Source organism: Perca flavescens, chromosome 5 (assembly GCF_004354835.1).
Source record: "Perca flavescens isolate YP-PL-M2 chromosome 5, PFLA_1.0, whole genome shotgun sequence".
Classification (NCBI taxonomy): domain Eukaryota; kingdom Metazoa; phylum Chordata; class Actinopteri; order Perciformes; family Percidae; genus Perca; species Perca flavescens.
The window spans coordinates 19,816,607-19,838,237 of record NC_041335.1 but is presented as its reverse complement, the minus strand read 5'-3'; the positions used below and the strand labels follow the sequence as shown (position 1 = coordinate 19,838,237).

At 41.2% G+C, this 21,631-nt stretch overlaps 1 protein-coding gene across 1 annotated transcript in view; it reads left to right on the top strand.

The window, feature by feature from the left end:
- The first annotated feature begins 3,404 nt into the window (after positions 1–3,404).
- Positions 3,405–21,631, top strand: part of nipbla (NIPBL cohesin loading factor a) — a 34,694-nt gene continuing 16,467 nt past the window's right edge. The window contains exons 1-16 of the mRNA XM_028577316.1: positions 3,405–3,835; positions 5,370–5,441; positions 6,767–6,916; positions 7,182–7,347; positions 8,517–8,617; positions 8,717–8,828; positions 9,120–9,280; positions 13,071–13,219; positions 16,143–16,233; positions 16,518–16,739; positions 17,006–17,251; positions 17,368–18,113; positions 19,891–20,104; positions 20,273–20,449; positions 20,828–21,001; positions 21,333–21,494. Of these exons, the coding sequence (XP_028433117.1) occupies positions 6,853–6,916; positions 7,182–7,347; positions 8,517–8,617; positions 8,717–8,828; positions 9,120–9,280; positions 13,071–13,219; positions 16,143–16,233; positions 16,518–16,739; positions 17,006–17,251; positions 17,368–18,113; positions 19,891–20,104; positions 20,273–20,449; positions 20,828–21,001; positions 21,333–21,494 (2,785 nt within the window). The 5' untranslated portion in view covers positions 3,405–3,835; positions 5,370–5,441; positions 6,767–6,852. The remainder of the gene's footprint in view (positions 3,836–5,369; positions 5,442–6,766; positions 6,917–7,181; positions 7,348–8,516; positions 8,618–8,716; positions 8,829–9,119; positions 9,281–13,070; positions 13,220–16,142; positions 16,234–16,517; positions 16,740–17,005; positions 17,252–17,367; positions 18,114–19,890; positions 20,105–20,272; positions 20,450–20,827; positions 21,002–21,332; positions 21,495–21,631) is intronic.

Sequence of the window (21,631 nt, the reverse complement as noted above, 5' to 3'; positions counted from 1 at the left end):
AATCATTAACTACCTATTTTTTTGTGTACCTTATTAAGTAAACTGTATATTTTTATTTTATCAGCAGTAATTTATGTAATTACTAGAAAAATAATTAATAATAGTAACAAAGAATTGTGTGACTAATCCTGCCTCTCTCCAGCATCAGGCTACAAGTTTTCATCATGACATTGGTTGTCCTCTCTTGCCATGCACCTGCATCATCTATAAATACAAATGAGTGCAGTGTTTCCATTGCTTCCACCTATAAATATATATATATATATATATATATATATATATATATATATATATACACAATACAGGCCAAAAGTTTGGACACACCTTCTCATTCAATGTGTTTTCTTTATTTTCATGAGTATTTACATTGTAGATTCTCACTGAAGGCATCAAAACTATGAATGAAGACATATGGAATTATGTACTTAATTATCTACTTAACATAAAAATTGTGAAATAACTGAAAACATGTCTTATATTTTAGATTCCTCAAAGTAGCCACCCTTGCTTTTTTGATAGCGCTGCAAACCCTTGGTGTTCTCTCAATGAGCTTCATGAGGTAGTCACCTGAAATGGTTTTCACTTCACAGGTGTGCCTTGTCAGGGTTAATTTGTGGAATTTTTTCCCTTATTGGGACCATCAGTTGTGTTGTGCAGAAGTCAGGTTGATACACAGCCAACAGCCCTAAAATTCATTTTATGGCAAGAACCAATCAGCTAAGTAAAGAGAAACGAGTGGCCATCATTACTTTAACAAATGAAGGTCAGTCAGTCCGGAAAATTGCGAAAACTTTGAATGTGTCCCCAAGCGCAGTCGCAAAAAACCATCAAGCGGTACAACAAAACTGGCTCACATGAGGACCGCCCCAGGAAAGGAAGACCTCTGCTGTCACCTCTGCTGCTGAGGATAAGTTCATCCGAGTCACCAGCCTCAGAAATAGACAACTGTTAAGAGGAGACCGCGCGAATCAAGCCTTCATGGTCAAGTAGCTGCTAGGAAACCACTGCTAAGGAGAGGCAACAAGCAGAAGAGATTTGTTTGGGCCAAGAAACACAAGGAATGGACATTAGACCTGTGGAAATCTGTGCTTTGGTCTGATGATTCCAAATTTCAGATCTTTGGTTCCAACCGCCGTGTCTTTGTGCGATGCAGAAAAGGTGAACGGATGGATTCTACATGCTGGTTCCCACCGTGAAGCATGGAGGAGGAGGTGTGATGGGGTGGGGGTGCTTTGCTGGTGACACTGTTGGGGATTTGTTCAAAATTGAAGGCATACTGAACCAGCATGGCTACCACAGCATCCTGCAGCGACATGCCATCCCATTTGGTTTGCGTTTAGTTGGACCATCATTTATTTTTCAACAGGACAATGACCCCAAACACACCTCCAGGCTGTGTAAGGGCTATTTGACCAAGAAGGAGAGTGATGGAGTGCTGCGCCAGATGACCTGGCCTCCACAGTCACCGGACCTGAACCCAATCGAGATGGTTTGGGGTGAACTGGACCGCAGAGTGAAGGCAAAAGGGCCAACAAGTGCTAAGCATCTCTGGGAACTCCTTCAAGACCATTTCAGGCGACTACCTCTTGAAGCTCATCAAGAGAATGCCAAGAGTGTGCAAAGCAGTAATCAGAGCAAAGGGTGGCTACTTTGAAGAAACTACAATATAAGACATGTTTTTGTTAAGTACATAATTTATAGTTTTGATGCCTTCAGTGAGAATCTACAATGTAAATAGTCATGAAAATAAAAAACGCATTGAATGAGAAGGTGTGTCAAAACTTTTGGCCTGTACTGTATACACAGTATGTATTCACTAACAAGTCTGAAACAAGACACCTGCTTAGGCTTTCAGCTGAAATTGCAATCAGCAGTGTTTGAAATGAACCAGACTGAAATCCATTCTGTTTTGAATGTGTGGTTAACAGTTTTGACAGCAGTGCGTTCACATTTGAACAAACTGCTGTAAATTCACAATGTAGTGCAGGTTGTGGTTGAAGCCATGGGATAACTGTGTAAAGTTTTGAAAATGTGTTCAAGCAATGAAAAACGAACTAAAGTTTAGTCCACATGAACTGCTGCTGTGCAGACTGGGGTTAAAGTTTTGCACATGTGTCGTTTAGAAATCGAAACATCGCTACCATTAGTGGTTGGGTGGAAGAGCAGTTCTCGTTTTCCCTGTTGGAATTGGTGCTTCAAACCAGGAACCCTTATTTACAGTCTTCCATCAGGTTATTGCCTCTCTAACAAACACAGCACTATTTCTCAGAATACTGATCACCATCATATTTAACAAATGCCGATGCTGACATCTTGAGGTCAAACAGTGATTTGATCCCCTTCAAAGCACTGTGCTTTGCACTTCCTGAAAGTTTGGCCAGGTACCAAAATCTTGCAGCGTGCAACAATCATGAACAGTCAGCATATCTCTTTAATGGTAGCAGATTTAGCACATATGGCATATTTTACTATTAAACACAATTTATTTCCCTGTGTTGGCACAAGTTGAGATATTTTATCAACTTTAATGCTTATAATCTTAATCTCATGACTCGTCTTTGATTTAATTTTAAACTCAACAAATCCAACCCCTATTTCAAATTTGAAATATTTTTTAATAATTTATGTATAAATAATATAGGTCTATATTTAAATACATATTTTACATTGAAGAATAAACCTAGCCTAAGTGTTAAGTCACCTGACACCCGACAGACAAGACACATGCATACAAAGAGTGGTGGAAAGTAACTAACTACAAGGCTACATTTACTCAAGAATTGTCTTTAAGTAAAATTTTGAGATGTAGGCCGACTTGTAGGCTATACTAACTTACATTTTATAATAGGCTACTTTTTATTTCTACTCCACTAGCCTACGTTTTGTATTGTTGTTTTAACTCCACTACCTTTACCGTTTCTACCGTTAGTTATTTCGCAGATTTAGATTTTTATGGACAGAACAGCCTATTATAAATCAAAATGCAATGACAGTAAACAGTTACAATTACGTCCAACTTGACGTAGGCTATATCTGTAATATCTGTGTGTAACGTTAGTGTAGGTAGATACAGTAGGCCTAGCCTATACTATAGGCTATATTTACATAATAATGTTTAACATTAAAATATGATTATGCCTAGGCCTAAGTTAGGCCTACTGTATGCAAGAATAACCTGTAACGTTACGAGATTTATAGTGATTTAATAAATATACCAGAAAATTATGATTTGTTTAACGTTATATATATTTTATTTTTTATTTTTTATAAATGTAAATGCCTACTAGAGGCTACCAGAGAAGGTAAAGTCAGAGCCGTATATTAGAGATCTATATATACGGCTCTGGGTAAAGTTGTCTTAAAGCGCCGTCTAGCGGCTCAAACACAAAATGTTGCATGGCATTTTGTTTGGCGCCGATGGAGGGAGTCACTCCTGAGATCTTTGGTCAGTCAGACGGCAGAACTTCCGGTCGGCATTTTGTTCTACGAGAGGAGAGCCTCTTGATGAACGCAACAATCGTCATATTTCTTATTTACTGTCGAAATTGGCTGCACTCATTGTTTATGTCGGCGTAGACCGACTGAAACTCCGAAGAACGAATGTTTCCCCATGAATGTACGTTGAAACATTCACCCTCGAGTGACGGAAAAACAACGAATCAGTCCGACCCGGATTATTGTTGATAGCTAGCAAGCTAGCTAACCAGCTAGCTGGCAAGCCAATCGAGTTCTTTCTGGAGGAGCTGCGAGAGAGAAGAAAGGGGGAGCTAGAGACACGGACACGGACACAAACCAAGCTAAAACATTACCCTCCCTTTGAACGGAACATCCGAGGGTAAATATAATCACCTATCTATCTTTATGCAACAAACTTTTTGAATTGCGAATATAATAATAACATTAAAAAACATGTTCTGTTGCAAGACCACCTACGGCGTCGTTAATCGTTGACCGGGAGGTAGCGGAAGCTAGCGAACTAGCCAGCCAAGCTAGCTAAGTGTGTTTTTGCTCCGCCAAGGCGCACGGCCTCAACTGGATGTCATTTGTCGAGCCCGAGGATTGGGCCGATGCCACGGAATTATGTGCCGTGCCTTTGCTTTTACCTCTAACGTTACCCACTCCAACACATTGCATTTTTCCCGAGTTTAAGGGAAATTGACTAACATGCATCAAACCCCGACAAGCGCTTCCTTGTATTATTTGAATTGCCGTCCGTCCCTTTTATTGAACAGGGAACAGAAGCTAACCAACAACAGTTATAGCTAGTTAGCATAACTAGCTAGCTATTAAAAACGAGTATTGTTGTTAACGAATGTTAGGCGGCCTGCGTTAGTGATCTTAGCTACTAGATGTAACATTAGCTTCGCGGTTAGCTCTAAAGATCCAGGCAGTCAACCTCTTGGCAGTGTAACGTTAACGTTGATTGGTTTGTTCGCAAGTAGCGGACTGCAGCAGGCAGTTCAGCTAACTTAAGATAAACAGTGTAATAAATGCTAACGTCAACTAGCTAGCTGTACGTTATCTAAGTGTTGGGTTGTCATTAGACTCCTAACGTTGTGCTTTTGGTTTGCTGTAGCCTTTGGCAGGGCTAATGTTGGTATTGATTGCTATCTTGTTTTGAAATGTTTTGAGCGACTAACGGTACAGACTCAGCTATAGTTACTTAACTTTTGGAGTTTGGTTGACATGTTAGTGGAATCGTATATGTTTTGGTTTCATGACCACAACAAATAGTTCCAGTTCGATTGCTTTCTGCAGTTAGCCAGTTTGCAGAATGCGTACGGTGGTTGTCGGCTACTGGAGGATGCAGCCCCCCACTACTTACTACGTTACTGCCGCCACCATCACAGTGCATCTGTTCCTTTGTGCTGCCTCCTGTCAGTCTCACAGCTGTCAGCTGAGTTCCTGCGACCTGAGGAAGAGCACATAGACTGGGCATGTTAACGTTACAGCTGGCTAACGTATTGTTTACAAAATGCATCTGTTGATCTGCTTTCTATCACAGTTAGCTGTGTCGTGCAGAAGCTGTTGCTCATATTTACTATTACCTCAACAATCGGCTTACGCTAAGGTGTTTACAGATTCACATGGCCTCAATATTCAGTAGAAGTTGCTGTATATGTATTTTTTTTGCATTTTCTTAGAAGTCTGAAGATTGTGTAGCAGTTATTACATGGTTATTGCTAAAATTAAATGCATGTGTGACACTTAATATTGTGATGCTGTATCTGGTATTATTTTTAGCTGTTTTGGGTTAGTTTCTTAGTCTGACTGCTGTAGACAAAACTTCTTATGTCATTGTCCCCAAAGAAGCATAAAATGCAATTTTATGTCACAGTCTGATGCAGAGCCATGTTCTCTTTCAACAGATTGAGGGAGTAGGACTTTTTATTTGAAATGTCAGTGAGTCCACACGAGACTGCACAGAATTCTTCAAAAAGGTATCTTCATAATGCTTTGAGCAATTTATCATTTCATTTATGTACCATTGTTAACACTAGTAATGCCTGGGTATAGCATGTTTAGGGAGGGAGGGTTTGAGGCTTGTGTAATCAGCGTCTTTAATTTTGATGTCTATAATATGTAAACATTCATCATGATTTTGTGTCATGGAGAATAAATCTAGATAATGAGAGCCCTGTACTGGCCCATCAGCTTGTTGTAGCAACCAGGTTTATCCATGAAGCGTAGGCTGATATTCTGAAAATTGTAGCTGGCTTTTCCCTCTGCTTTTCTTTGACCTCTTGTACAGTCTTACTTGAGAGGTCACCTAACAAGCAAAGGGATTTAAGACGAATTAAGTACAACTTTTATGGTAGTAACACAAAGATTTACATCAGTTGACTACATATTCAGTTCTAGAGTACTAGCAATATTAAGCGTAGAAAATAGAGGACTGTTGGTATATACCCACACATGACATAGTATCTAATGTATTACCAGGGGCAATCAGAAAATCAAGGTTTATCCACTGGAGTACGTTATCACTGGGGCAGTATATAAAAAAATATATATACTGATGGCAGTATGATGCATGACTATGATCATGCTTTTTCCCACAAAGCCCCTTTCTTTCGTTTAACCTAATAAGCCAAACAGGGATGATAATATTATGCAGTTGTGTTTACAACTGTTTTACAATAGATTTTCCGTGCAGAGAATGAATTGGTTTTCTGGAAGTGACTAAGATGTTTGTATATGACATAGAGCCTATGTGCTATTAAAAATAATCTAAAGGAAATCTAAATAATCTGACATGGCATTTCTTGAGTAAGACACCTACCCTACACTCATGGTAGTGGAATTACATTCCTGATCCTGTGTCCCTGTAACCGAAGCAGAGAGCACTAATGGTTCTCGCTTATGGATCAGTAACCTATATGAATAATAATATACTAGATATTTGAGTGAAAAGGGAGATCTCCATAGCAGTTTATCTTGATTGACAAGATCTAATAAGACACATTTATTTGTGGCTTACAGATGATGCAGCTGGCACTATTTCACCCAAAGCACACATAATATCTGCGTCAGGGCAGACATAGCAGTATATAGAGAAAATATTTCTTCATTCACTGCATTTGATTCCATGTTTTATTTCTATTATTTTCACCTTTGTTAATTTTTTTAAATCCCTTTTCTCTGCCTCTCTCATTTTGTAATTCCATACTTTCTCTTGCCCTCTTTCTTCTTCCTTCTCCTTTCAATCACTCATGCTGTTTTTTGGGGGTTTTCTCTCTCCCTGACTAACCTTCCTCTCTCCTAGGAGTCAGGAGATGTGAGGACGGGTGTCGTCCATCGACCCCCTGATCTACCTGTGTATCAACACACTCCCCCACCCTCACCTTCAGCATGAATGGGGATATGCCTCATGTTCCCATTACCACTCTTGCTGGGATCGCTAGCCTCACAGACTGTGAGTGACACACAACCGTGCTCCAAACACACTATCACAATTTTTGTTGTGTCTCCTCTTCAAGTGTAAGATGCAAAGCTGAAACATTGAACAGTTGTAAATTTGTAATTGTGATAGCATATTCTGTCACTTGCCTTTATTCTTCTTTCTACTTTTCTCCGACCACGTGTCCTGTATTGCTGATACTTGTCTGTATCTTTTTCTCATCTTTATTTTTCACTTCCCCACCTCGGTCCTTTCCATCATCTCTCGCTTCTCTTCTCAGTGTTGAACCAGCTGCCCCTCCCTTCCCCTCTCCCGGCCACCACCACTAAAAGCCTCCTATACAATGGGAGGATCGCAGAGGAAGTTACCTGCCTACTGGGCTGTCGGGATGAGAATCTGGCCTCCCAGCTAGCCCATGGCCTCAACCAGGTCTCCACAGAGCACATGTGAGTGTATTGTGTCCTTAACAGAGTGACAGGAGGAAACACAATTGCCTGAAAAGAGCTTGGGATCTGACATAACGTGGCTTTAGAAATGAACAGTAAAAACAGGTGACAACAGAAGAAATGCCACTGTTGACTTATGGAAACTGTGTGAAGTTGCTTAGTTTTACTAATTGAAATAAAAAAAGATACATTTTTAATTAGATGCAGACATAAGACTTCCAGTTATGCCTGAATAAATGTTAATGCTTTACCCGCAGGAAAGTTTGCTAGATACAAATACTACATGTTAAAAAGTCAAGAACTTTGTATTAAAACTAGTATACTAAAAAGTATTACTATTTATCTTGCAAGTTGCCACTTTTGTGTTAGGGCACACAATTAGATAAAATCCAGTTTGGTGCTTATTTGGTAGGGGCGTGCAATAAAGCTACATTTTTATTATGTTCTATGTCATTTTATATTGAGGTATCGATATGTTTATTATTTATATTGATTCCTTGGAAATATATACCAGACAAATTGATGTAAGCCATTTCATTGATTCAGACATTCTGTAAATCCAATTTTGCAGTGAAGCAGTTCTGCACATTGATTTGCAACATTTTCTATGCAGTTCTAATGCAATCCAATATATTGAAGGGACAGCTACCTTCGTCATAGAAACTAACGATTATTTTCATTATCGATTAATCTGTTGATTATTTAATTGATTAGTTGTTTGGTCTATAAAATGTCAGAAAATGGGGGGGGAAATGTCAATCATTGTTTCCCAAAGCCCAATATGATGTCCTCAAAGATATCGTTTACTGTCACAGAGGAGTGAAGAAACAATTCGTATTCACATTTGAAAAGCTCAGAATCAGAGATACAAAATGACTCAGACCAATTAATTGATTATCAAAATAGTTGGCGATTAATTTAATAGTTGTCAATTAATCGTTGCAGCTCTTAATCGTTCAATCCCCCAACCCTGAATTGTAGGCTACATAGCTATACAATTTGCCATATGTATGTTTAATGCAATTAATATTTGCATTAATACAGGTTAAGATTATAAACATTATTCACTATTATCTATTTTTACTTATTACTATTAATTATGCCACCCACTTGTCTTCCTCTCACCATTTTATAAATGGGACTGAACTTGTTTTTTTGTGCGTTTTCAGAGAGCTGAAGGACAACCTGGGTAGCGATGAGCCAGAGGGGGATGCACCACTGCTGCTGCAGACCATGCTGGCCAGGAACCCTGGCATCTTCAGGGAGAAAAGTATGGAGATACATGTTGTACATTATGCCATGAAAGCATACAATCATAAAGACCACCTTCATGTTGAAACAAATATACTGTATTGTCATTTCTGAAAAGATGTTATGCAGCAGCCAATGGTACCACCATACAAGATCACCCAAAATTCCATGCATAGTCCTGCCCAGCCAGCAAACTTCCAACCGGCTGCAATGTCTCCCAATCCATCAAGGTGAGTCAGGCTCTAATGTATCATAACACTAAAAACTGTAACCATGTAACTGTTGTTAACATATTTCTACTCTTTTTATATCCCAGTTGCATCACAACATTTTGTGTTTTCTAGTGTCATGGATGATTTGCTGTATATATATGTATAATCATAGAATAATTAAAAAGATAATTCAAAGATGTTGTCTTTTAAGTTATATAATGCAATTTATTTTAATGTTAGGCATGCAACTTCCTTCCACTTGCTTGATCACTTTCTTTCTCCCTCTTCCCTTCCTCCACTTTTCTCCAGCCGGTTTGTTGCGCCCCAGACTGGTCCCAGTAGTCGGTACATGGGCCAGAACAGTCCAGTACCCAGCCCTTACACTCCTCAGAGCCCTGCCCCTGGTTACATACAGCAGTATCCCCACCAACAACCACCCAGCTATAACCAACACCAACAGATACAACAAGGTGAGAGTGTATGTGTTGCATGTTTCATTTAGACTGCAGGAACTAGGAACCTTCTGATGATGTCGCTGCGTTTTGACCGCAGGGACCAGGGTCTAAATTTATCTCTGGGGACATTTTCCCGGGCCTTTTTACCGTGTCTGTGTGTCTGTCTGTGTCTGTCTGTCGGTTCTTTTCCTCTTTGTCCAAAAACAACTTGAAATGTGGACTCGTCACACCACAGCACACTTCTTCACTTTCTGTCAGTCCATCTTGGATGAGCTCGGGCCCAGAGAAGCCGGCGGCATTTCTGGGTGTTGTTGATATATGGCTTTCGCTTTTGAATGGTAGAGTTTTAACTTGCACTTGTAGATGTAGCGACGAACTGGGTTAACTGACAATGGTTTTCCGGAGTGTTCCTGAGCCTGTGTGGTGATATCCTTTACATAATGATGTCGGTATTTAATGCAGTGCCTCCTGAGGGATCGAAGGTCACGGACATTCAATGTTGTTTTTTTTCAGCCTTTCCGCTTACGTGCAGAGATTTCTCCAGATTCTCTGAATCTTTTGATCATATTATGGAGTGATGAAATCCCTAAATTCCTTGCAATTGTGCGTTGAGAAACGTTGTTCTTAAACAGTTGGAATATTTGCTCACACAGTTGTTAACAATGGTTGTGAACGACTTTTGAGTCTTTTGGGGATGCTCCTTTAATACCCAATCATGACACTCCCTTGTTTCCAATTAACTGGTTCACCTGTGGAATGTTCCAAACAGGTGTTTATTGAGCGTTCCTCAACTTTCCCAGTCTTTTGTTGCCCCTGTGCCAGCTTTTTAGAAACGTGTTTCAGGCATCAAATTCAAAATGAGTGAATATTTGCAAAAAACACTATAAAGTTGATCAGTTTGAACATTAAATATCTTGTCTTTGTAGTGTATTCAATTGAATATAGGTTGAAAAGGATTTGCAAATCATTGTATTCTGTTTTTTATTTACGTTTTACACAACGTCCCAACTTCATTGGAGTTGAGGTTGTAAATTGAAGCTTTGCTGTCGGCTTCCCGACTCCTTTTGAAAAAAGACAAGAGTGTGCATCACAGTGAGACCAAATCGATTTTGGTGTTTTTTTTTTTTTTATGAAATGGGTGGGCACACTGAACTGCAAGCTAGAGAGTATGTTTACCCCTGTGACCACCAGCAGCCCTCATCCTGTCATGTTGCTTTATATGTCAACGGACTAATTTGCCTAATCTTCACAGGTCTTTAGACCGTGATGGAAACTCAGACAACAATGGGCTGAAGGAACCATCTAGTTCTGGGTACTTAAAAGGCCTTTAGAACCTTGTGTCGATAGCTGCTTTCCGACCGGAGGGATTTTTGCAGTTTCTAGAACATAAAATTCCTAGAACTTCCTAGAATTCCTGTAACTCTTTCAGCTCCTACTTCAGGGCAGGGTCTTTTTGCTGTTCCCTTTTCAGCATAGGGACCTAGGTAAATGAGGGTCGGGTTTCCGGTACAGACAGACCAACAACGGGGCAATTTTAACAATTTTTTTCTTATTCATCACTAAATTCACTTCTGACAACGTTTTAGGCGCGAAATGAACTAATAACATTTCGTCTTGCGAAAATTGATGCCGAATTGACAATTTGCTTCAAAGTTTTCGGAGGTGGGAAGCTCCATGAAGTGAGGCGACGGCCAGCAGGTGTCTGCCGCGGCCGCGAGCTCGTCACTCGGCCAGTCCTGCTCAGAAACCCTGCTTTAAGCCGGAGGTCTCTGAGACCGCTCTCGTAAATAAGAGGCTTTTATTTCGCCGTTGACGGTTCGTTTGTTTAAATATCACACCACATGTCCATCATAAGATTAACAAGAACCTGTGGTAAACTGTCTTTTCGGAGTTAAACTCCACAAGCGTGCCCTGCAGGCTTGACAACCTCGCTGTCCGGCCATCTCACACACACACACACACACACACTCACACACGTCCACCGCGCAGCCGGCAGAGGCGGGGGAGTCTCTTCGGGAGACTTGTTTAAATTATGACAAATATGCTATATACATTAGATTTAGTATTTAGTTCATACTTTTTTGGTGTATTTGTTTTCTGATTTTAACGCTATAGAGACCGTTGCCGTGCTTGCATCACTCTCTTACCCCTCCTATAGTCCCTATGGCCACTTGGCAAATGCAAATGGGAAAAACGGTTTAGGGGGAGAGTAGTTAATAGAACTGCTTAGAAGTGGACTTTTCCTATAACCACGTTCCTGTAACTACTTGGTCGGAAAGCGGCTAAAATGTGGCTTTTGTGTGCATGCACTGGGGGAGAGTCGTTGTCGAAAAATATATCCGTGCTTCCTTGTTTGTGTGTCCTTGTGTGTGTGTGTGTGCGCAACTAGCTGATGTATATGATCTGTATTCATTGAAAGACATCAGCACAATATCAGACTTGCACACAAGGCTAACATGCTAGTAGCAAAGCATTAGATAATTATACTCATTTCACACCAAGGGCTGAGCCAGGGTTGAACCAGGGTAGACTTTGTTTAAAAAGGGTTAACCCGCGTTGACTTTCTCGGCTTTACAACCCGAGTCGAAAGGTGAATCGGACGTCGGTCGATTTTCTCTTTGAATTGCACGCGATCAGGGTCGCTAAGTACCAGGGCGGGACAAATTATGTAATTTGTTGGAAATGGGAGGGCCACAGTTGTCACAGGTTGCGCATACTTTGGAAAAACAAAAACAACATACAGTAGATTTTGTCTCCCGTTAACCTATGAAAATAAGTTTTGTTTCTCTCATTCGCAGCACCACATGTAAATCTGTCAGGTGGCCAAATTATAAAACTAAATTCTTGATGTTTGTCTTCTAACAGCACTCTGCTTTCTGGTGTAATGTTTGTTGCATGTGGTTAGCAGCTGTGGTTCTGGCAAACTGCATTCTGTCCCATTTGATTAAGATGTTTAACTGGGGATTTCCTGAATGTTTTATAAAAGTAACACAATTGATAACCGCAACATTTTTGTTGTTGTCAAAGACCTAACTCTGAATTCAAATACATGTAAAACAATTTATTTTCCAGTGAGTTTCACTGTTCGAAATTGACTGTGGTGTTTACCATTACTGTCGTCTATAATAATAATAATAATAATAATAATAAAGATCCTATGTTACGGGTTAATATAATGGGTTGTGTAGAAAATTCATGCCCTCCAAACATGAATAGACTGTGCAATTAATTTTGTAGCAACTGTGACAGTTGTGAGTACTACAATTAAATGTAATTGGTTGAAATGTTGATGCTCTGCATTGAGAGTGCCTGCTCTGCTGCAGTCGATAACAGACTCCCAGTTCACTGGTAAAATATCAGACCAACAGGAGGAACATGTTTGTTTCAACTATGTAGTGATTTACTGCTGCCTGCTTCCCAAACAAGTTAGCAGCTAAGAGACAAAATAAGTTTGCAGTTTACACACAAAATAATTTTTACTATGTATGCAATCCTGTTAATTCAATAAAATGTTCTATTTTTTTTTAGTGGTTGACATGTTAGTGATTTACTTACTATTTTTCTGGCTCTCATGAAACCTGACTCCTAGAAGAACTAAAGCCACATTTATGCTGTTAAACCAAAAACATTTTTAATAAAATCCATGGTCCACTAAGTGCTTATTTACTTTATGTTATCGGCAATGTTTGGACAAATCTCCAATTTTTAGAAGATGTTTTTTTGTTTGTTATGATGAACAGTGTTAATACCTCACTCAAGGATCATTTAAAAAAAAATTACCTCCTTTCTTTTTTTTATCTTGCAGTATCTGTGGCCAGTCCCATGGTTCCAGGTGGCATACGAAATATCCATGAGGGCAAAGTATCGGGGCAGATGGCCAACACTGCCAACCACCACTCAGACAGACATGGCACTGAGGACTACATGAACATTGTACACCGACTGAGCAGTGAGGTACGACTGACTAGAAGTCTGAAATGAATACATTATAAGTTTGCCACACAACAAAGGCATACATTTATGAATAAACAACAAAGTTTGGTGTTGAAAAATGCTATTTTTAAGTGGGTGAAGTTTCTTTGCATGAGGTTTGAAAGATTTGTAATGTGAGCCAAAAAGAGATTTTTTTTCTTAGGGGCGGTTATGTAAGGAATAATATGGTGCTTTTCCATTACATGGTACCTACTTGCCTCGCCTCTACTCGCCTCGAATCGCTGTGCGTCCGTTTTCCATTGCAGATTTTAGTATCGCCTCAGCTTGGCTGGTCGTCATAGCGACTGCCGTGGGCGTGGCTTAGTAGCTTGCTTTTCCCATTGACATATCCCCGACGCATTTCCTGGTTCTCCGTCTCCGTAAACAACATGATATCAAAGAGATAGTTAACGTTTACTGCTCCAGATTTCCCACCGTGGTCACATATATATGACTCTAGAGTCGCTACTCGCTGCTGAGATAATCGCCGTCACTCTCTCACTTCTCCCTCGCTCACTAGCTCCCCACACACACACATACGGCGACTCGACACACACACACACATCACACATGCACACACCAGCGCACCAGTATAACCATCAGGCCACTTGTATGCTATGGAGAAAGCTCTGCGTGGAGCCTCCGGCAGCAAAAAAACACCGCTGGCTAAACTATTTAAAAATGCCGTCTCTTGCTAGCAATGCAGTGATCAGTGACGCTTCTTTCCGACCAATCAGCAGCCTGCAGGGTTTCACGTCACCTTCTCGGCTCGCCTCAGCTCGCTTGGAACCTCGACTGAGCAGGTACTAAAAAAAGTACCTGTTAGCAGGTAACAGGTACTTTTTTTCGTAATGGAAAACCAAAAAAGGCGAGTAGAGTCAAGGCGAGGCGAGTAGGTACCATGTAATGGAAAAGCGCCAATAGAGAGAAGAACCCCTTCAGGCTGATTTAAGACCCCTCCGCTTGGGGTTCTAATTCGCAATAAAGACTGGCTCGCTCTACATTATCCCGCTTGTTACACAGCTTATTACACAGCTTATTAAAGGGGCACTTATACAGAGGTTACCTGCCTGCTTCCCAGTTGGTTCTGTTAACTTTACTGCTGAAGAGCATCGCTTTGTGGTGGAAGCCAGGTCGCCCCGATGTGTGAGCTAACCATGGAGCTAACTAATGCTCTGTTTGCACTGTTGCCAATAGCGCTGCTAGCTATCCCCCTGTCCTCCATCCTCTTTTTTTTCCCTTTGTGATCCGCTGATCAGTGGTATGAGCTCAGTATGAGCACAAATATTAATATAAAAATGTGATTGATTTGAAAATGGTCCGCCAGAGTCTATGATCAAATCTCGATCCATGCAACGGTCTTGTTATACTTAGCAGCAGTCTGGTATACAGAAATAACAGCCAGCAGAATGCCATGATTGACCAATCAGAAATAAGTATTCAACCATGCCATGCGGTTATTTTTAACCAACCAGGCACAAGGGTTTCTGAATAAAACTTGTCCCGCCACATACGTGTAGTTATATTTGTATGCATTTCTGTTGAGGTTTTAATAACTTGATTTAAAATGGGTTCAGAGAATTATTTTTGGTGGAATCTTTGCAGTTTTTCTTTCCCAGTATTGAGGGAATATGCCCTGTAGAATGCGAAAGATATTTAGGCAAAACATTGCTATAAACAAAAAACACATGCTTAATAATATACCCAATGCTGTAGTGTTTGGTATTAAATTGAGTCAACATTAGGTTTCTGAATTGTGGGAAATAATCTGTGCCAAATTCCAATTATTTTGGTCACCCCATTAGTAAATTAGTAGCAAAAATATCTATCTATCTATCTTGCGATAGATAGATAGATAGATAGATTTTTAGATAGATAGATAGACTTTTCCCTCCACAGATGCACGTCGGTAAATTAGGGAATGTATTTGCGCTCCCGGGGGTGGTTCAGCGAAAACAGGAGGCGTGTTCCGGCGCAAACGTTATTGGTGCTATTTTGCAGTTTCAGAAAACAATTCTGCCGCTGACCAGGAAAATCCTGGTCTAAAGTCAGTAGCGCGTTATTCAGATGCTATTTTAGGGGCGCGTGCTTGGCCATAATGTAGCGTGTGCACAATGCGCATACACTTCTCTCATCTAAAACGGACGCAGCAATTCCCATTTTTGCAAACCATACATAATTACAAGGAAAAATATTACTGAAAATGTGCTTCAGGTGTTTGGATAGGTCAGGAGGAACTTTACAGTACAGTCCTCAAAAAGTCGCCGCTTTCTTTGTGGCTTGTTGTGATTTACACAACATTTCCATGAATCATGGATGTGTTGATGACATAAATGAGGAAATATTAGAGGACTTAAGGAGACGTGATGTTGAAGTACGGCGGGATCTGATCCGGGAGTAATGCGCGATGTGCTCCTGATGGAGCGGGTGGACGGAGATGGTGTGGGGGGAGGAGGAAGGGGCACAACAGGAGCAGGTGGTGCGTTTGGAGGCCCACGCTCCATGGCTGCAGCAAACTTGAGATGCGCCCGAGAGGCCGCAGCAACATCGCCACCCGGCCAAGACGGGCATTTATTACTTTGCCGCATCCCGGACAGCTCCACTGGCGTGCGCCAGGCAAATCCGCCGTCATAATAGCAATCCGCCATGGAACAAGCGCGTCTGCTCTTAAAGGGAATGTGAGATGACGCTCTGATTGGTTTATTGCACGTTACGCCCAAACCACACCTAGTTACTTGAGACCAACCCATTTTAGATTTGCGTCCGAGATCCACCCACAAAGCCACTTGCGTTTTGCGTTTCATACTTGCGTTTCAGATCGTTAAAATAGGGCCCAGAATGTTTTTGGTCAGGGTTAAAGCACTTACCTGGTAGCTTACATCTTTCTTGTCTGTGTGCTGTCCAGGAGGGTGATTCCACCATGAGGAATCCTTCTTTCTCTCTGAGGTCTCCACAGTCTGGCTGCTCCCCAGCAGGGAGTGAAGGAACGCCCAAACGTAAGGACAGTGAAAGAGGAAAGGAGACCGTACAGTGCCTACCTTTTTTCATTTAGGAAAAAGCTGCCTCTGGCTCTTTAAACTCATAATTACAATTTCACAGCAACAGAATGATTTGAGGCTATTATCCCTCAAAAGGCCAAAGTGATTATAGTCTTAGTGGCTGTCTTCGTATATAGCATTGTACATTGTCACCACAGTGCTGTGTCTGGTTTTATGCGCTTTCTTTTTACATACCTTTTGGAGAGTAACTTTGTTCTTCACTTGGTGTTGCTTCCTCACAGCGGGTTCTCGTCCTCCGCTGATTCTGCAGTCACCACCTCCCTATGCACCCTCACCAAGGGAAGGAGGACCTGACCAGAAACAGCAGCTCCAGCAAAGAAAGAAAGCCCCAGCAGTGAAAGAGGAGAAAGATATGTACGACATTGTCAGCTCGCCAAACAAGGACTCTACAAAACTTACCCTCAAGCTGTCCAGGGTCAAGTCAAATGAGTCCGATACCCCAGGTAAGGAACATTTTGGATCAGCTCAATCTTAGCTGTATCCCCATTTTTTTAATTTTTTTTGTCACGCGGTTTCCCTCATCTCCACTCTCAAATTTAATCAATCTTTCACAGTTTTTTAATCAATTAGCAGTACTAAAAAGAGGTATGCTGCGCTCACGTCTTTAAGAACAAAAAAATGAATCCCTTCATTCGGAACCCTTGAAGTACTGGAAACCATCATCCCTTTTGAACACAACCGTGTTTAAGTGTTTTTGTTGATATTTTAGGGGATGTTCTGCCGGGAATGGATGAGAACTCTGACAATATGGAGGCAGAACTGGGCTTTCAGCAGGTGCCTGTTCTTCAGCAAAATCTAGCTCGGCTGCAACAACAGCAGCAAGCTGGTGGTGCCAGTGGTCTCCAACCTCCCAGTTCCCCTTACGACGAGGCAGAGCTAGATGCCCTCGCTGAAATCGAAAGGATAGAACGAGAGGCGGCTAGTGAGAAGTGCTCCAAGGAGGTGCAAGATAAAGGTGTGTAGAATATCTCTAAATATGACTATATGGATAAAAGCTGAATAAATAGTTGTGAATTTATAACTTTAGAGGTTTTACAAGTATGTTTTATCTTCGTGTCTTTCTCTTTACAGACAAGCCACTGAAGAAGAGAAAACAGGACTCTTTTCCTCTGGAGCCAGGCGCGGGGGGACCAGGTGGCCCCACAGGTGCTCCAGGCAGTGGATCAACAGGAGGGGGCAATGCTGGCAAACTGACCCCGCAAGAGGCCACCGCAGCAGAGAACGGTGCCAGCCGCCCTCCCCTCATGGTGAGCATCGACCTCCAGCAGGCAGGCCGAGCTGATGGCCAGCTCGACCCCTGTCTGGCGGCCCCTATTCCAGCCCTTGAGGCCCAACGCTGGCCTGAAGAACCAGCTAGTGGGCCGGCTGCAGTGGAGGGTTCTGATACGGCTTTGCGGTTGAAACCAGACGGACGACCGGAAGTCATCAAGAACAGGGTCGATAAACATGACAGCAGGAGAGATGGTCGGGAGTCATCAAAGCACCGACATGATGAGAAGTCCTCTGACAGACGGGGAGACATGCCAAAGTCATCAAACCGAGGGGAACACGGACGAGACAGGGACCGAGAATCTGACCGAGATAGGAAGCATCGGAGCGAGACTGGTGGTCGAGACCGACGCTCCCCTGACTCTCGCTGTCGAAGTGACCGAGATAGGTACCGGGCTTCTTCCACTGGAGAGCCTGGTCGGAGCGGCAATCGGCATGATGGTTCCAAACCGGCCTCATCTGCCTCTGGTGCTCATCTTCCAGATTCTTTCCCTGCCCAACTCCTGGGAGGGCATAGCGGTGCACTGAAGAACTTCCAGATCCCTAAGGTGATCTGGGCTGACCCAAACCAAATATCTACCCACCTACCAATCATTCAACTTTCACTGCCTGCAACCTCACGAAACCCAAATCACACCACTGCTCAGTCTTGTTTTAGGTTTTTGTTTTCCCATTTGTAAGCCTTTTATTTATTCCTGGGATTCGTCTTGAAATTCGGTTAACACATTAACCCACACTTAACCATCTGTTAAAAGTAGAAGAAATGTTTTTTTCTTGTTTGTCCTGTGTGTAAACAAAAGCAAGCACCTTGAAGAAATGCTCGACTGGTATACTGTATCTCAGATTTTTCATGTGGGTAAATGTCTACTTAAAGCACTCACTGTTAGTATCATGCAGCCCAAAAACCTAGACTGATACTAATTTTCTCTCTACAATCCAACTTCCATTTGTTTCACCTTTCTAACCTCTATTGTCAAAGCAGTGTTGAGAGATGCAACCCCCAGCCACATGCCATGAAGTTATTTGCCCACAACAGTAGTGTGCTCAGCCAATTTGTACATGGTAGTTTTTTGTGTTACACAAGACAGTTTAGACAGTTTAAATGGATTGTATGCAATAGCTTCTTTTGCGCTACTAGAAAGGAATGGTTGAAATGCGGAACAAAGTAGTATAGTTGTGTTAGCAGCCACTACATGGTAGCCAAATTTAGCACCCAATCAAACAAGGTTACGCTGCCAGTTGTTTAATGTTGCAGTCAAAGTTTGTAGCTAATCACCCACCCAGCATACCAGCAATGAATGGCATGCTAACTGAAAATGTGTCTGTTTACCTGGTTTGTAGTTGAGGTTGCCATAGAAGTGGTTAAGGGTCATCCTGGTAGGACTAAACCAGCTGTGCAGCCTCTGGAGGATGGAAATATAGCTCTAACTGATCAGTTACGAGGCTACTGGCATAGGTCAGGAACATTGAAAAGGGATCACAGTAACTAGTAGACTTTCACTCTATTCTTCTTAGCAGGGCTAAGCAATGTTTTTGATTATATATTAAATATTTTGAGGTTGTCAGTGGTGTTTGCGATGTGATACAAAGTATTGCATTGGCTAAGGAGTTAGGACTCCCCTGTGCTGGAATTGGTTGGAATAAATCAGTCTGAGAAATGTAAATTCTCAACACATAATTGGAGGATGCTAAAAGTCAATAACATTGTGCTCATGATAACTGTTACATGACGACTTAACTTATGAATTAACAACATGATGGATGGATGTTTGATTTAAACATAATGGCTCTTAATTGCTTTTTTTATGAAGTACAAATACTTTTGCTAATGTTTGCTTGCCATGAACTAATTATTTACTTTCAGACAGTAAGGAAGGATTACATATCGTACATCACATTTCTTGTCTTTGGCTAGTTGACGGGTAAAACATCCACATCCAAAATCTCCCATTTTGGCCCATCGCTCCCAGTGGCTGGGGGAGTTGCTACCTTGGCTCTGCAGTTTGACAATGTACCATGTACTGACCATTACTCCTGCAATTTAAAACATGGAGATAATGAAAAATGGTGGATTGTTGCTTTAAGTCTTGTTATCAGAACATACTGTAAACTCACATCAAATCAAAATCATTAATCTCATGTCAATCAGTTTGATCCATTGTTTAAATTTTATTATCTTACATGGTTTTCTTTTTTGTAAACATAGCTCATGTTTCTCTGTACGAAACTTTAAAGTGTGAATTTTATTGGAGTTTGAACCTCAAACTTGACAAACTTAGAGGGCTTTCTTGACTTATTTCTGTTTTTTTGTTTGTTTGTTTTCAGATCAAACGTGATAAGGATGGCAGTGGGTCAAATGAAAGTGAGATGTGGGGACAGCCCAAAGTTAAACTGGAGAGGCTTGGTTTGGTGAAGGACTTTGAGAATAGGCCCAAGCCTGTAGTGGTTCTGAAAAAGCTCTCTGTCGACCAGATCCAGAGGATCATACGGCACAGCAAGTCTGGAAAGAACAGGATCTCCTCAGGGAAGTCTGGAAAAAGTAAGAACAAGAAGCTGTTGAACTGCAAGCTGTTTTGCTCATTTCATCAAAATAACTTTACAGCATTTTTTTCACTCACTCAGTACATTTTTTTCCCCCATCTACTTAAATAATAAACAGAATTACCTTTTTGTTAATAACTTGAAAATTATATTGTCACATTTTCAGGTGGTATGGACCCGGCAGTTCTGAAGGAGCTGCCCCCAGAACTGCTGGCAGAGATTGAGTCAACCATGCCCCTGTGTGAAAGGGTAAAGGTGAACAAGAGGAAACGAAGCACTGTAAATGAGAAGCCCAAATACGCTGAGGTCAGCTCGGATGAAGACTTCGACGCAAATGGAGAATGTGAGTCTATTCTGTTCTCGTTTTTTCTTGCTGCTAATCTTTTCACAAGGTTTGGTCATTTGCTTTGATAAATATTCTTAAAATGTAATGACCCTAAATGAATGCCTGTTGAGATGACTATTTTTGAACATTCCTACACAGAAATATTTTTATATTTAAAGTCCCACTCCAGACACGTTTTTTAAAGTATGTAAACATACTTTGTTATGATTCATATTTAGTTTAACTTGGTTTTCCCACATAAAAAGTTTAATAAAACAATGTAATGGGATTGAAAGCACATCTACTATTTTGAGGAGTTAGTGTTGCTTTGGTATAGATTTATTTTTTTAGATTATAGGGCCTGATTATTATTATTTTTATTCCTAATCTCTAAAGCTGCAAGGAAGCGGCAGCGCCGAGACAAAGACAGGTCCTGGGATATGGAAGAAAGGGAACGGCGGGGTTCAGGGGATCATCGGAAAAGCGGGCAACGGGACAGCCGACGAGGCTCAGGGAGCCGCTACCGAGACTCCTCCGAGGAACATTCACCTCCACCCAGCATGAGTGAAAGTCTGTATTCAAGTCACCTGTCGCAGCATTTCCATTTATGCTTTTTTAACTTTTGTGTTTGACATTGATAGAGCTGCTTTGTTTGGTCTCCGCAGTTAAATCTAATGCCACATTAGATTGTGAAGTTATGTTCTTTTATATATATATACAGAAAACTATATCAATTACATGACATCACAGATTAGAAACATTAAAGGAAATGCATCCATTTATATTGTACTTGCCAGTTAACTAAAATAACAAACTTGTAGAGAGTGTTGGGTATCTGCAACACACATTAAAAACAAAACAAATGGCAATAACAAATTAAGATGACATTTTTCTCACTCAGTTGCCAGAAAAATGAAGATGAAGGAGAAGCAGAAGAAACGGAAAGCATATGAACCCAAGCTGACCCAAGAAGAGTTGATGGACTCGTCGACATTCAAGAGGTTCTTGGCGAGCATTGACAACATACTGGATAACCTGGAGGATGTGGATTTCACTACCATGGGTAAATTGAATGTTACGAATGTAACTACGGGTCTATGAATCCTGGATGACTGCCGAAGTTCTTGGTCACAGTTTGTGGATGCCACCGGAACTTAATACCTTAGCGGGGTCATCCCGAGGTCACATGTGACTTTGTTG